This window comes from Gymnoscopelus braueri, assembly GCF_963280865.1.
Source record: "Gymnoscopelus braueri genome assembly, chromosome: 18".
NCBI classification, from domain to species: Eukaryota; Metazoa; Chordata; class Actinopteri; order Myctophiformes; family Myctophidae; genus Gymnoscopelus; species Gymnoscopelus braueri.
Genome location: NC_137618.1, coordinates 14,546,672 through 14,558,961, shown reverse-complemented (window position 1 = coordinate 14,558,961; position 12,290 = coordinate 14,546,672). Strand labels below are relative to the sequence as shown.

General features: G+C 43.5%; 1 protein-coding gene across 1 annotated transcript in view; it reads left to right on the top strand.

The window, feature by feature from the left end:
- ube2f (ubiquitin-conjugating enzyme E2F (putative)) overlaps positions 1-11,319 on the top strand; it is a 65,068-nt gene extending 53,749 nt beyond the window's left edge. Inside the window, exon 10 of the mRNA XM_080412744.1 lies at positions 9,159-11,319. Within this exon, the coding sequence (XP_080268870.1) occupies positions 9,159-9,209 (51 nt within the window). The 3' untranslated portion in view covers positions 9,210-11,319. The remainder of the gene's footprint in view (positions 1-9,158) is intronic.
- Positions 11,320-12,290: the final 971 nt, after the last annotated feature.

The following is a 12,290-nucleotide window of genomic DNA, read 5'->3' as shown; positions in this document are numbered from 1 at the left end:
TCTGCTCTGAGCTAGATATCGTTGCTGTCCGGCAGAAACCAGCTAACTCCATTTTGACCCTTTTGCATGTTTTTCCATAAATCAGGGCCATTGAACACCCTTTATGTCTGTGTTTTGGTCAAATAATATTGAACCAATGAAAAGCATTAAAAAGCGCTTCTAACAAAACCAGCTAACTCCATTGGATCCTCACATTTTCTGCTAAACTTTTTTTGGGTTTTGCAGACTCCAGGGCTCCACCCCCTTTTGACCTCCAACCTCATTGTGAGCTTGGAGGTCCATTCAGCTGTTCTTATCAATGATGAACAAAACCTCCTAACTCAATTTCTTTTTATTTCCTGAAAAAATTAACATTTTGGAGTTTGCTGGTTCCTGCCGGACAGTAGAGATATACAACATAGTATGCAGTAGATATTGTATACTATATGTTCTATATACCATTACTGGTATACGTTATGTTGTATACATATATTTTTTTTAATTCTAATTTTAGGTGATAAATGATGATGTGACAGTATATAGTTTTATTTTATGAATACAATTTTCATATTTGGCAATTTTCTATTACATTTGCAGATCAGTTCAACATATATGAATATAACTATAATTATAACCCTTTGAGATCAAAGACTAAAGTATATTAGCGACCCATTCAATTTTCCTGGGAACCACTTGAATGACCTCCCGTGGGATCCCATGATTCACTACAATGAAAACGTTTCAGCGTCACTGATGGTCCGTGACTGTGCACTAAACTGACTGAGACACCCCAGAATAAGAACATTCTGAATCCTCCAATGATGAATTTCTCATAGAGTTCATTAAACCATAACACTGTAAAAATCCTGCGTTCATTTATCCATTTGTAACTCAAAGTACCCTCCAAATCCCTCTTATCCCATTAAGACCTGGAGAAGCATCTGTGTCACTTTAGGTATCTTTGGCTATTCAAAAATAGCAGATATACAAGCTCATAGCGCGGCACCGAGTGCCGCGCTATGAGCTTGTAGATCTGCTATTTTTGAAAAATCTTGATTTTTTTTTTTTTTTTTTTTTTTCAAAAAACTGTTAGGATTTAGAAAACATTTTTAAGAATCGCCTCAGGTCTTAAAGGGTTATACAACAGACAGTTTTCATATGCTGTGTGACTCCCACACTGTATGCACTCGTGTCCACCAGAGCCACTGAAGCCTGGCTGTTGCTACAAACAGGGAGACTTGTTTTTCTTTTGTTTAGTTGTTAATTTATTCACCTCACCAATTATACCCCATCGCTAACGGGCAGCCGTTCTCTCTGGGGCTTTGAACTCCACTCAAGTGGTTTTCTATTAGTCATTCTCTGCACAGTAAAATCATCCAAAGAGTGTATAAATAGAACCAAATGGACCCCCGTAAGGTCCATTAGGAGATCAGTGCAAACACTAAGGATTTTGCTGTGTTTACGCCTGCTGCTGGCGACGACGTGGAATTATCTTTCCTCATTAACGTGAAGTCAAAATTACTTCTGGCTGAATACATACAAAGATGCATGGAAAAAAACATACATATCCAAAAACATTTCCATACAGATATGAAGCTAAACATTACATACCATAACATATTCAATATGCCATCTGTCAAAGCATCAGTTACAGTCAGCATTAGCTAAACTCCTAGATGGGCAAGATTGGAAACGGACACCAAACACTGATGCGTGCGTGCGCTGAGTGATTCTCTAGCTACTGTATACGTGCCGAGTGACCAATTGTATGATCTCCCTTGGCTCTAGTATTTGCGTAAAATGAACATGGTCCTTTGCAGAAAGGACTGAGATGACGTGTGTGTGTGTGTGTGTGTGTGTGTGTGTGTGTGTGGATGTTTTCCTGTTGGTGTGTAGACAGCTGTGTACGTGTTTGTCTCTTTGTGTGTGAGTGCATGACGGGCTCTCCTGTGGCCACTGGCAGCTGCACTGACAACGCAGTTATTTGTTCACTTCCTGTGTGTGTGTGTGCGCGCCCTCATCTGTGCGTGCGCACATTTGTGTGTACTGTATTTGCGTGTGTGTTTGTTTGTGCGGCGTACATGCACGTGTGTACTGTATTTGCATGTGTGTGTGTGTTTGTGCGGCGTACATGCATGCGTGTGCGTCCCCCCACCCTCCATTCTGTTTCTCCTGTGATTCTCTGCAGTCGGAAGAGACTGAACACATGGACTCATTCAACCCTGAACTCCCTCCCACAGAGTTTTGCCCGTGGGAGTTTTGTGCACCAAAAATAGCCGATCTTCAAGCTCATAACGCATCATGATGCGACACGCTGTGAGCCTGTAGATCAGCTATTTTCATTCGAAGCATAAATCAGGCTTTAGAGCTTCTGCAATCAACTGTGTGTGTGTGTGTGTATGTTTATTTTCATGTGTGGACGAGAGAACATGGACAAGCTATTGCAAGCAACCGTGTGTGTACATGTACTGTGTGTGTGTGTGTGTGTGTGTGTGTGTGTGTGTGTGTGTGTGTGTGTGTAGGCTTTGAAGTACAACTCCTTGAATGACCGCTATGGATGGATGCCATTGTGTATTCCAAGTGGCTGATAGGAAGTGTCCCTGTGCGAGTGAATGCGTGTGTGTGCGTGCGTGCGTGCGTGTGTGACTGAAAGTGCGTGTGCTGTGCATACATGTGTGTTTGTGTGAGTAGATAATTAGGACTACAGAGAATTGCTGCCACCGTTGTTTGTGGGTTTTGAAAAAGAGAGAAGAGACTGACAGGCCAGAGGAAAAAAAAACAAAAAAACAGCCACTCCAAAATAATGATTTATATCTTTCATTTTGCTCACAATGAAAGCCATAATCTGAAGTGGAAATTACGGTGTCCCTGTTTACATGGATGTTTGCACGCCAGTGTCCCCTGAATGTCACAGTTTCAGACTGAATCTCCATGTAATGTAAAGCTCTTGAGATATTCTGAGCTGTTATGACCTCCTTTTGTAAAAATCTCACAAGCTTGTAGATGGGCTTTTTTTCCGGCAACGAACACCAACACAAAGTATGAATCAGGCTTTAATGAAGGCCTATCAATCTCTGTATATCTGCTGCAAGTCTGCTCCTTGCATCAGCTCTCCATAGACCTACTGTTTACGCAGAATTTTGGTGTAGGCACATTTAGGGTAAGGATAACATGTGTGAGTGTGACACTCAGAAATGACCATCTGTGTTGATGGCTACGCAGGCAAACATGTTTCTAAAGGACACTCCCTGCTTTTAATAATTGTACATCATGCCACCTTTACTGCAATTATCATTACGATGTAAATACAGGAACATAATCAAAAGAGGGAGACAGTTGAATTAGCCCCCATATCTAAGTCACCTTCATGAGACTGGAATTAACGCTGGCTCTTTGTCATCGTCTGCGTCAGAATCCCTGCGTAATGTCTTCTGATATCCTCGTCCTTCACCTCTCTGTGTTCCTTCTACATTCATACCTTCTACATAGTCCTGGGATTTGCATCAAAAGGGAACAAAGAGGAAGGCTAATCGGCTTAACGGCCAGTCATAGAAAACAGCTGCCATATTTATAATGGGGAGTTTAACAAGCGGAACAGCAGGGGCTGTTAAAAACGTATGATCCCCTCAACGCGTGCCTATACGCTCACTGCCAGAGATTTTGTGAGCCTGCAGAGGTTATGCCAGAGGAAAGGGTTGTGTGTGCATGATCGTGCAACGCAGGGAAGTACAGAGGTCCCCTGAGGTTTGTCTTCCTCTTCCTCTCCCCTTTCACTCTTCTTTTCCTTCCCCTGCCTGCCCACCTCTACCCTATTATCCCTCTCCTCTCCATCGGCCCACCGCTACCACCCCGTCGCTCCTGTCATGTTGACCACTTGAACCTCAGTCGAGTCTTTTCTCCACTCTGTGGCCCACCGCAGTCTGGGCATGAAGTTGCCTTTCAGCCCCACAGGGAGAGCACTTTGCTCTTGGCTTTACATATCGGTCCCTCTGAAGAGGTTGCACTGCAAGTACTAGAGCTCCTGCACATACTGTACTGTACCTGCAGGTGCGTCAGCAGAGGGATAGTTGGAGTCTAATGCAGTGGTCTTCAACCTTTTCAGGCCAGGGACCCCCAAACTGATGTGTAGATGTAGCAGGGACCCCCTACCTCGTAGGGTAGGGGGGGCTACCACATATATTGTATATTTATGTATAAAATTGTGTTTTATATTGCCTGCTCTATTCAATTTGACATTTTGGGGATTTAAAAAAAAACAAAACTTTTTTTTAATTAAAAAAAAAATATATATTGTTTAATCAAACAACAATTTCGCGGACCCCCTGCAGTACCTTCGCGGACCCCCTAGGGGTCGCGGACCCCCTGTTGAAGACCACTGGTTAATGAATCTCTTGAATCAGCTGCAAACCTTTACCTGCAGCCCTCAAACTATTGAAGATACCAAGTTGTCGTCTCAGCCAAAACTTGAAATATTTTGTAACCAGGAAGGGAAAACAATAGAAAACAATGTATGCATATAGAAAAAAAGGTGATGGAGGAGGACATCATTAAACACTACACAGGGGTTCTGACGCAGACAATGACAAAGAACCAGCATTAATTTCAGCCTTGTGAAGGTCTAGTGTCCCGGGTAGCTCAGTCGGTTAGAGCACTCGCCTTTCGACCAAAAAGGTCGATCCCAGGCACCGCCAACTCTGCGTATGAGTAGCGTGGCTTGTGTGTGTAGTAAGTCGTGCGGTAAGTACTTGGGAGCTGATGGTAGGTGTTGCACTCCACCTCAGCAATCCATCTCCCAGGGGTTAGACTCCCGCACTCTGGCTGATACCGACAATAAGCCTCTCCGACCTACTGTGAAGGTCACTTACTGTTGATAATGGGGGGCCAGTTCACCTGTCTCCCCCTTTTGCTTATGTTCCTGTAATTACCTCCTAATAATGACTGCAGTGAAGCATGGTGGCGTGATGCACAAATATTAAAAAGCAGGGAGTTTCCTTTAACCTGTTAAAACGGGGAAAGCATCTGTGTCATTTTAGATTGTTTGCGGTTTAGCTATTCAAAAATAGCAGATATACATATATATATATATATATATATATATATTTCTTTTTTTCTTATTTTTTTTGACCCTGCGGCTTATATAACGGTGCGGCTTATCTATGGATTTTTACAGCTAACGGCCACTAGGGGACCTCCTAAATCTATGGATTTTACACCCACGGCTTATAGTCCAGTGCGGCTTATATATGTACAAATCATTCAATTTAGCTTCTGCGGCTTATATTCAGGTGCGGCTTATAGTGCGAAAATTACGGTAGTTGGTGTTCTTGGCAGCTTCTCTGCATGCTTCTACATCCTCTCTCTCTCTCTCTCTCTCTCTCTCTCGTATCCCTTGGTGACAACTCTCATCCCTTGGTGACAAAACAGCAGCCCCCAGGAATGTGTGCGTGACTGTCTACCAGAGTCGTGGTGTAAATCAGTGGACTGATGTCAATGGGAGAATGAGATGTGAAGGTTCATGTTACAAGGGGAACATGGACATGGTTTAATTGCATGGAGCCCTGCGGTCGAGGGAAGACGGTCACGATGGTGACAGGAGAGAGAGGGAAGTCACAAGGAAAACAGGAAGAGGGATACGTGTGTGTGTGTGTGTGTGTGTGTGTGTGTGTGTGTGGGGGTGTGTGTGTGTGTGTGTTAGGAGGTGGCACACAACGATGTAGAAACATTAAATGACTTGTCTTTAACCCATTAATACCTGGAACGTATCTGTGTCACTTTAGATTTCTTTGGCTATTCAAAAATAGCAGATCTACAAGCTCATGGCGCGGCACCGAGTGCCGCGCTACGAGCTTGTAGATCTGCTATTTTTGAAAAATCTTGTTTTTTTTGTTTGTTTTTTTTTCAAAAAACTGTTAGGATCTAGATTTTTTTAAAGAATCGCCTCAGGTCTTAATGGGTTAAATAAAAGAGAGGATAATGCTGTAGCTGTGTATCATTACTGTCTGTGTGGTGTTGTCTGGGAGTGCTTAAAATACAGTATGGTGTTGCTATGTTTCTACTCATAAATGAGAGATATTTAGTGTTGGGGGTGATTAACCACGTTCAATCTGCTGTCCCTATTTTCGGCATGTCATTATAGAAAAACTGGCATTTTAAATAGCAAAAATAGCAGACCTACTGTACAAGCTCAATGCATCGCAGTGCAGCACATTGAAAGCTTGCAGATTTGCTATCTCTTGGATAAAGAAAATAGTATTTAAAAAAAAAAAGCTCCAGTGAATGGCCCTCGCTAAAATGCCATTTTCTTTCATCATGCATCTTCTCTTATACTTTGTCCACAGTCATCCCAATGGATTTTCTCCCCAATTACAATGCCTCGAGACGCCTTTCTGCTGAGACATGCATTTTTGCTCTGTAGATTGAAAAACGGGATGTAATGTCAACAAAGCCACTGCAGCCCAAGTTAATGGCTATGCCATCTACAGCCTCGAGATAAGAAATGAGAGCAATAGCATACAGTATGTGAAAAAAACGCAGCAACTAGATGGACTCTCCCAGTAGGCCATGGAAGACACTCCACCCCAAAAAAATTTAATCAGCCCCATGATTAACTGATTCACTGCCAATCACGTAGATCTACGCGAACCTATTTAAAGCCGCCACGTGCCAATCGCGTAGATCTACGTGAACTAAAAAAAATATATATATATATATTTATTTATTTTCCAATTTGACCCAAAGACCAAGGAGATATGATTTTTCGAAGATCTAGACTCCTATCCACTTCCTTGTTAACTTAAAACTAAAACATTCTGTATCTCGGCTCCTGAGTACTTTTTTTTTTTTCAATGAAAAACTCTGGCACTGGCTAAAAAAATATGAAAATACCACTGGCAGTTAATGGGTTAAACTATACTAGGCCACTTTCCGTTGATTTAATTTCACCAAATTAAGTACAAATTATCTTATGAGTCATGTGATGATGATGGTCAAACAAGGTTTTGATATTGCTTGTAATTGGCAAATGACCCCTTAAGTTGAGGGACCTCTATAGTGCTTACCTCTAACAGCTCTATCACTTCTGGCCATAGGGGTCACTACAAATATGTTGACCTGTATGTCGTACAAATGCCATTCCCCCCCAGCTTGCACATCCTGATAACTTCAGGCCACAACATACACAGCCCTGGCGGAGATAATGTATGCGCTCAGAGGAGCGTCCTTTTCTAGTATTGATTGTGGAGAGACCTCCTGTTTCTGTAGACATACAGGTACATGGGGCATACATGCATTAGGAGGCATGGCTTGACCCTGCCGATGATATGGCTGCCTTTTAGACGCCTCGTTTCAATGAACAGAAACAGCCAATGCGGCATCTATGTGTATATCTATGGGCAAGTCTCCATTGTGAACATGTCACTTCCGGACGTCTTTCTTAATGAAAAAAAGAAGAAGAAAAGTGGATCATTTCAACTTGACTGGTTAATTTACTTGACATGACAGGAGAAGCAAGGGATTAATGAGATTAGTGGAGAATGTACTCGTGCCTTGGCGTGAAAATTACATTTTAAATAATTTTGTAAGAGGGTTAGGGATGAGTCATATCAAATCAATGGCTGAGCATTTTTCACAGCAACGCCAGACGTAAGATTTGACAGTGGACAAAAGGATGGTGTAAAGCGCATGATGGACACAAGGACAGAAAGGCTGGGCAAGCCCCGATGTGTTTCCAACCCCGATGTGTTGAAGTCAAATTAAACCAGCCCTGTTCATGTCCATTCAGAGCCCCCCCCCCTTAGAAGCCCAGACCAGCAGGGAGAGACATGCCTGTCTGGGTGGCAGCTTTCTTTTTCCTTTAATTATTCAGTGAAGCCCATTGAGAGCAAGCTCTCTTTTTCAAGGACGCCCTGATAACAACATATGAAATACATACATAATGAGAAACGATAACAAACATTTGAATAACGGGTGCAGTCACTATGTAGTGTGTCCTCACGAAGCACCCTGAACCAAGCTGATCTGATGAGGAGGGGAGGAGGGGGAAGATAAGAATAGAACGTGATAGAGGAATGGACAGAGGGCAAGACAAACCGGAAAAAGCCACGGTGGAGGGAAGAGAAGGAGACGGGAGTACTGTACGCAGAAGTACAGGTTGACAGATGGATGGGAATAAGGACACAATGAGGGCAGGCAGGGCCAGGAGGAATGGAGAGATCAGAAGATGGAGCAGAGGAAGAATGATAGAATGGTTGAGAAGCGGGCACCTCTCTTAGGAGGGGCGGACAGGGCTTGGAGTGACAGAAAGGGCCACATAATATGGATAGAACAAGTGTAAAGATGACCAGGGGTTATAGAGGGATGGGGGGAGGGGGCAGAAGGGGACAGCAGTTGGAGAGAGGGAGAGGTAGAGAGGGATGGACAGGTAGGATGGAATGAAGGCAAATAACCATTAACCACTGGGAGGGACAGGATGCAGGAGGGAGAAAGGCCTTGACAGATAGAGGATGGCAAGAGCCTTAAGAACAACCAGAGGGGACGTGACCAAAGAAACATAACCATAGAGCCATACAGCACAGATGAGGTTTTTTAACATGTGTTGTCTTCATGGAGACATTTCATTAAAGTTGGTTCAATTTGTTGATTGACTGGTCCGATTGCCTACCCTTTGCCCCTCTCTCATTCTTTCATTTAATTGAATTTGTATTTATTTAAAAAAAGAAATGACAGGCTAATTTCTACGGGGCAGCACAGTCATTGACATTGCTGTGAATGTGCTAGTATTAGCTCGCAGGATACTTTACAACTGCAGCCCTCCCTGGGCAAGATGGAAAAGCCATTAACAGCGTGTTAAAATACAGGAAGGAAAAATACATTAAAAACAGGATAAAAAGACATTACTCTTCAGCACGCACAATATCACGGAAGGGGCAGAATACAGCAGACAAGTGTTGTTATTCTAACACAGACCTGATTGCTTTTGAGCCTTAAGTACTGCAATGCCGTATTTCTAGACTAAGTGTTCTAAACCTGAGAGTCTCTTACTGAGAAGACGGTCTGTTGAAAAGTGCTTATCCTCTTAGGTATAATAAAATCTTGTGGACACTTATATGACATACCGGTAGATTTACACTTATCTCTGTTCTAACCTGCTTTTGTTTTCTGTTTTTTTTCTTCCTTTCCAGGAGGATTTTCGGAATAAGGTTCAAGATTACATCAAGCACTACGCCAGATGATAGAAGCATGGAGCCTCGTTACCTGCTACCTGCAACCCTCCGCAGTCATCCTAACGAGTCAATCAACCAATCAGCTCAACCTTGCCTCCGCTTGTCCCGCCCCCGATCAACGGCTGACCTCCGCAGCTCTTGCCCCGCCCCCTATCATCTCCTTGACCAATCACAAGCTGACCCTACCACCCTTGACTCTAAATTCCCCCGGCGCTGGATTAAGAAATATAACAGGGGGGAAAAAAGAAATAAAACATAAAAAAGAGAGAAAAGAATAAAACTGAAAAGGACAGACTTATGTTAGAGAAGAAGGAAAAAAAATGCTTTAATTATCCTGATTGATTGGATGAGTGTTGGGATCATGACAACTTCACCTGTCCAACCACAGGAGGAACGTCCAACGATGGGGCATATCCCTCTGTGTCTCTGAGCCAATCGGAAGTGAGCCATGACGACATGCAGCGAGGGAACCCCCTGGGAAAGATTTTAAAACGCGCACGTAGCCATTGTTTAACAAACAACGAATCATTGAGAAAAAACAAAAATGAATATCTGTGATGGTGTGTTTTCTCGGTTCTAGTGCCTGCCATGTTTTTGTTGCTGAAGAGAAAATGCACGTGAACACGCATTTACACACACACACACACACACACACACACACACACACACACACACACACACACACACACACACACACAATATCCCATCTGGTAAGGGATGGTAAACACACTCACACCCATGAATGGACACATGGATGGATGCAACCATGCATGTAAAATAAACCAGTCACAACTACCCCCCCCCCCTACTGTTTCTTCTATCAAAGGCTGTATCCCCACCAACACCTCACTAGACAGCATGTGAATGACCAATACCACCTTGTCCTGTTCTACTGTCCATCACACACCCCCTCTCTCTCACACACACACACACACACACACACACACACACACACACACACACACACACACACACACACACACACACACACACACACACACACACACACAGAGCTCTGGTCTATTCACTGGTCAACTTTAATAGTTGAGAAAGAGTTCAAAACAGCACTTATGGACCGCTATTATGATGCAGTAAGTTCACACAACTACTACAGTTACTACTACTACTACTACAGTACTTCTGCTACCACAGCCAAACAGTGTGCAACGCTTTCAAGGTCTCTCTTTAAGCCCCATTCATACTTCATGGCTTGACGGCGTCGTGCGGCAAGAATAGCAGGCCTACAAGCTCACACAGCGCATCACAGATGTGACGCGTTGTGATCTTGTAGGTCTGCTATTCTCGCCAATTTTCGGCAAGCGGCACGACCGTGTGATGGAGCATAAATTAGGCTTTACTCTCCTTCTCTCCTAACATAACAGTAGCGGTCTCTCTATCCCCTGTGATGTCTTCTCTCTCTCTCTTTGTCTGTCTGTCTCCCTCTCTCAAGTTACATACAGAGACATACACACTCATACCCACCTCTTTTTTTTTTTATATGTATACCCTTGGGGGGTGGGAGTCTGGTAGGTCAACCATACTTGGTGTTCTCCATGGTCTGCTTGCACTGTAAAAAATGCTGAGTGTTGATTTAAGCCTGGGAGTACAAAAAACTTCAGTTAAATCAGCACTCAGGATTTTATAGGTTGCTGCGAGAGAGTTACCATGTTAGGATGTATGTAAGTGTTTTCTGGAAGGCTCCCTCCCCTCTCTTTCTCTGTACAATCTGTATGTTATAACTGTTGTGTGGCTGCATGCATTTGAGTGTGCGTGCGCGTGCGTGTGTGTGTGTGTGTGTGTTGTGCATACGTGCGTGTACCTGAGTGTATGTGATTGCATTACTGTGCGTGAGACTGTTGGTCTATGCGTGTGTGTGTGTGTGTGTTTGTGTGTGTGTGTGTGTGAGCTGGTGTAAATGTGTGTATACAAATGTGTTGCTTTGCTAGGGTCCGGCTAGCTCTGTGCCTCCTGTACGTATGTGTGTGTGCACAGTATCTCTGATACATTATGAACATTATGACTGTCCTCACTCTGTTCAGCTCTGTATTCACACGTCTGCATGAGGCAAAAGTGTATGTGATCTACCAGTGGTGCATTTTACTAAAGATGTCAGAAATTACGTGTTGAAGTCTGAGATGTTCTGTTTGTGGGTGGGTGGGGGTGGGGGGCTCTGTACTTTGTGTGTTACGGCATGTGGAGAACGGATGTAGAAAAATAACAATGTCCCACATACATTACATACACATGGTACACAAAGGATTTGTGCATGAGTATGAATGTATGCACATACAGTCTGTAGCTACTGGAATGGTCATTTTAAGTTGTTGATCCATAGGGCAAAAATACTTTTACATCCGCTTTTCTTTTCTTTTTCTATTGTCCTCCACATTAAATGTGAAAAAATACCAGCTTAATTGTGTTCACTGTCCCAGTGCTGAGGCCACACAGACTGGGTGTGTGTGTGTGTGTGTGTGGGAATGGAAGTGGATGCATTTTTGCTCCAGTGAAGACAGATGTGTTGAGATGATGTGACTTCTTGTTAGCATGCTGTTGTTTCTTCACGCCCCTGTTTTGCCGGCCTAGAACTGGACTCCCCAAAAAGCTAATTGGTATAAAACCCGAGGTGATCCGCTGAACGCAAATGGGGTGGGGGGGAGTTAAAACTGCCACTGGGGATTTTACTGAGGCCTCTAGTTTGAGGACGGTAACACTAATGTTTATCATTTATCAGCAGCACAACTGACGGGTTCTTAAGTTTGACAGTTGTATAGTCCACGCAGCGTTTGTATAGTCCACGCAGCGTCTAATGGTGGGCCTAATGAAAAGGAACAAACCACCACGGAAACACTGGCCTTTATTGCATTTTATTTCACCGTGTTATTGTGGTTCTGTGTGCCCTATCACCATTGACGTGGCTCTCTAAATAAAGGGGAAGTGGGAAGCAATAGTTGCTGGCTGGATATGGCTGTCATTGTCAGCGGAATATTGTTGACACACTCACATTGGCAGCACCACATCCACAGGGACAGTTCCCGGCACACAATACTTGGGAATCTCTACACTGATGGGAGATTTTGCTGGCACCTGTGT